The following is a 3740-nucleotide window of genomic DNA, read 5'->3' on the forward strand; positions in this document are numbered from 1 at the left end:
GATCAAGGAAAGAATTTTGACAGCAATTTGTTTAAGGCCTTGTGTGAGACGCTACAAATAGCCAAGACGCGGACTACACCCTACCATCCCTCATCAAATGGGCAGATAGAACGATACAACACCACTGTTCTCCAGATGATAAGATGTTACATAGAGAAAAATAATAAAAACTGGGATAGAGATCTCCCTCTCCTAGCAATGGCCCTTCACTCCACTATTCATCGTCAGACAGGTTATACCCCAAACCGCCTTATGCTTGGTCGAGAGGTTATTCAACCTGTCCATTTGCTTACTGGAAATATCCCAGATGGTCTTGACACTCAGGAGCCAAGTGATTGGTGCACTGACCTTGCAGCTCGTATCTCCAAGGCCCACCATCATGCACGTCAAAATATACAAATGGCCCAACTTCGTCAGAAAAGGGACTATGACCTTAGATTGTGTGAGAATCACTATAGTCCCGGAGATATTGTGTATAAGTTGGACTCGACAACTAAAATTGGTCAATCATCCAAACTCAGACCTCCATGGACAGGGCCCTATCTGGTAGTCTCATGTGATGCGCCACTTTACACTCTCAGGGATCAGAAAAAAGAGCATGTGCTACATCATGATCGGTTAAAACTGTGCAAAGACCGAGATATTCCCATGTGGTTACGAAGGCTGCGTCACCAGTATTTTCAGGATAATACATCAAGCACTATTTCTACGGATCCAGATTTTAGTATGGTTCAGGAATTCAAGGGACAGGATCCAGACGAGGATCTCACTGAATCGATAGAAAGTCAGGACCACAATGGAGCTTCGGATGATAACGAGCCTCTTGTGCCACCCAAGGTCGCTGTACAAACAAGACATGGGAGGAATATTAATCCTCCACCCAAGTACAAAGACTTTGTGTAGAGTCATTATTTTGTACATAAGCTAGTGTATATATCTCTTTCTATATTTCTTTCTCTCAGTTTTCTTTCTGGAAAAGCCAGTGGTCCTTAAATTCATTGTAGGATATTGTTATTTGTATAAGCGATTATATTTGTAGACTGCAAGAATAATGGAGGAAGATTTGTGGGATGTAAATTTTGTCCCTGACTATGACCCTTCATCTGAGAGCCAGTCGGAGGAGTGGATAACTCTGGATGAGGTGATGTCTGACACTAGCATCCCAGGAGATACCAGTACACAGGATGTGAACAAAGAGGGGCAGTCACCTACAGCATCTTCCACAGAAGATACCAGGACAGTAGTGCTTGGGGCTTTATGCTCTGGTAGTACTGGTCCACGCGCCGGGAAGTACAGCTGCCCTATCTGTGGTACCAAGCTCAGCGGACATGTAAAACGACATGTATTGCGGACTCATTTGCCATGGTTTTGGGTTGGAACACTTGCTTGCTGGGAATGCCGCCAATTAGAGGGATCAACCCTTAGTCTGGCAGTCAAGCACACCCTTGCCCACAAAGGTCAACAGAGGTTGTTTGATGACGAGAACCTCCATGAGTGGTGCCAGCTCTTTAATGGGTCCCTTCACCTGTTAAGAGAGTGGCTCGGACTGGACAGTTTGGAGTGTTTGCGCCAGTTTGCATCGTCAAGCCTGTATGACAGTGTAGTGGGAGAATTCAATACACAGGAGACGCAGTTGATGTCTTTTTACTCTACCCATTACAGTGAACACCGTGTCGCCCAGTTTAAGCTTAAGCCATTGAACCATGTAGCATGTTTTCTGCATTGGCAGGCTGTTGGTACCCTACTGAAGGGCTTGAGTATGGAGCAGCAGGAAATGTTCAGGCAGCATCAACAGCGACTCTTGGAGAATGGCATGACCATTGATAGACCCTTTACTATTGCAGGGAACCCTGTCATGGCCAGGATTGTTGACAGTCATTTCCACCTTGACCAAATTCTGCGCCGGACCAACTTCAAGACCTGGTTTGAACTAGAGCAGCAGTTCGGTGGAAGGGTTCAGGTGCTACATGCCGTAGCTAACTATGTCTTTCCCCGTCAATGGGAATCTTGGCAGGAACACATATTGGATGCCAAAAACATATCAGTCTTCTTTGGTATCCACCCACATGCTGCTGACCTGGCAGAGCAGTACCTTGACAGGCTCATGGACTTAATAACACACCAGCGTTGTGTAGCCATTGGGGAGGTTGGCATTGATCTCACCACCAACTGCAGATGTAACCCCTGTGTGAGGCCAGAGGCATGTAGGGAGCGTTTGCTGCAGGCCCAACAGGACTTTTTAGCAGATGCCCTTAACTTGGCAAGAGATGTCGGTAAGCCTGTAATCCTACACTGCAGGGATGATGGATCCGGTGAGGCAGCCAAACGCACCTTGGACATGATCCGTATGATGGACATGACACATCATGCTTTCCATCGACATTGCTTCACAGGATCTGTTGAGGAGCTACGCCAGTGGGAGATGGAATTGCCTGCAGTGAAATTTGGCGTCACAATGAGATCAGCGCAGGACCCAAATCTGGTGGCCAGGATCCCAGTTGAGCGCTTGTTGTTGGAGACAGATGCTCCATATTTATTACCAGCTCCTGGATGCAAGATGAACCACCCCTGGAACCTAGCATCTCTCGCTGCACAAGTTGCTTCTATCCGCAACACACCAGTTTCGTTTATCCTGGAGACATGCAACAACAATGCCAGGCAGTTCTACAGATTATATTTTTTTTTTCTCATCATGTTCATCAGTTATATAGTGTATTTTCTATATATGTATATATTAATTACTTCAGAAAAAGTAATTTTTGTTATGCAAGTGTATAAATGCATTGTATATTTTTCATGGCTACTCTACATTTTTCTTACAACATATATATGTGAAGGGATTATGTCTCTCACCGGTATTTTGTTGAAAAGTAGTCATGATTGGATTGTATTTGCATGTATATTTTTTGTACTTTTGCACAAGTTGATATTTAGATGATTTTGTACAATATTGGGGGTGGATTTTTCAAATATAATTACTGATTGATTAAATTCGCCAATGGATACCCTTTGCTCTACAAGGAGGGGAGGAGTGTGGTACCACAGCCCGACTCATCCGTGTACGACCTATCTCAACTAACATTGATCTCCCTGACCTCCATCTTGCCAGACGTCTGCTAGACATAGCCTGTCTTATCGACCTAATCTGGAGGGATTTGTCAGGTAACTCGTCGACCATTACAACAATTTTAATACCAAGCATCCTTTGTTTGATTTACCTTCGAAATTTATTTGAATTTTTTAAGAATTACGCAATCCCCAGAAATAGCGATTTTCGGTATATTAAAAATCAATATACATGTACGCCCCTTCGTAAAATAATCAGATATTTGCATTCATGAAAAAATGTTAATAAGAAGGTGTTAAACAATATTGGTCACATTAGCTGACGTGAATGTCTTTTTAAACATCTCTTGTAAAAACAGAGAGTAGCCCCCTATGCATTGGAAAAAGTGAATAGTTCCGGTGTAAAGACGAATAATGACCCCCATCGAATAATGACCGGGGTCATTTTTCGACAGCGAAAAATGACCCCCGGTCATTATTCGACGTAGAAAAATGACCCCTTTGCCCGTAGAAAAAGTGTCACTTCACTAAAAATTTGCAGGACCCACGTGAAGAAAAATGACCCCCGTAGAAAAATGACCTCCTGTAGATTAAAGCTAAAATTTTTAGGGGGCAAAAAATAAATCTTTCCAAAACAATCTTTTGGAATTCCCATGGGTACAAATTGCGCTCCG

The 3740-nt window shown here is 43.6% G+C and overlaps 1 protein-coding gene across 1 annotated transcript; it reads left to right on the forward strand.

Annotated features, from left to right (window-relative positions):
• Positions 1-896: 896 nt before the first annotated feature.
• Positions 897-3162, forward strand: LOC134273368 (uncharacterized; the record flags this gene model as incomplete). The annotated part of the gene is made up of 2 exons (XM_062755564.1): positions 897-2702; positions 3022-3162. Coding segments are annotated over exons 1-2 (1792 nt in total), but the record flags the coding sequence as incomplete, so codon positions are not given.
• Positions 3163-3740: the final 578 nt, after the last annotated feature.

The sequence above is a fragment of the Saccostrea cucullata genome, unplaced genomic scaffold, assembly GCF_032062105.1.
Source record: "Saccostrea cucullata isolate Sc308-1 unplaced genomic scaffold, CSIRO_AGI_Scuc_v1 ctg8286, whole genome shotgun sequence".
In the NCBI taxonomy this organism is placed as follows: domain Eukaryota; kingdom Metazoa; phylum Mollusca; class Bivalvia; order Ostreida; family Ostreidae; genus Saccostrea; species Saccostrea cuccullata.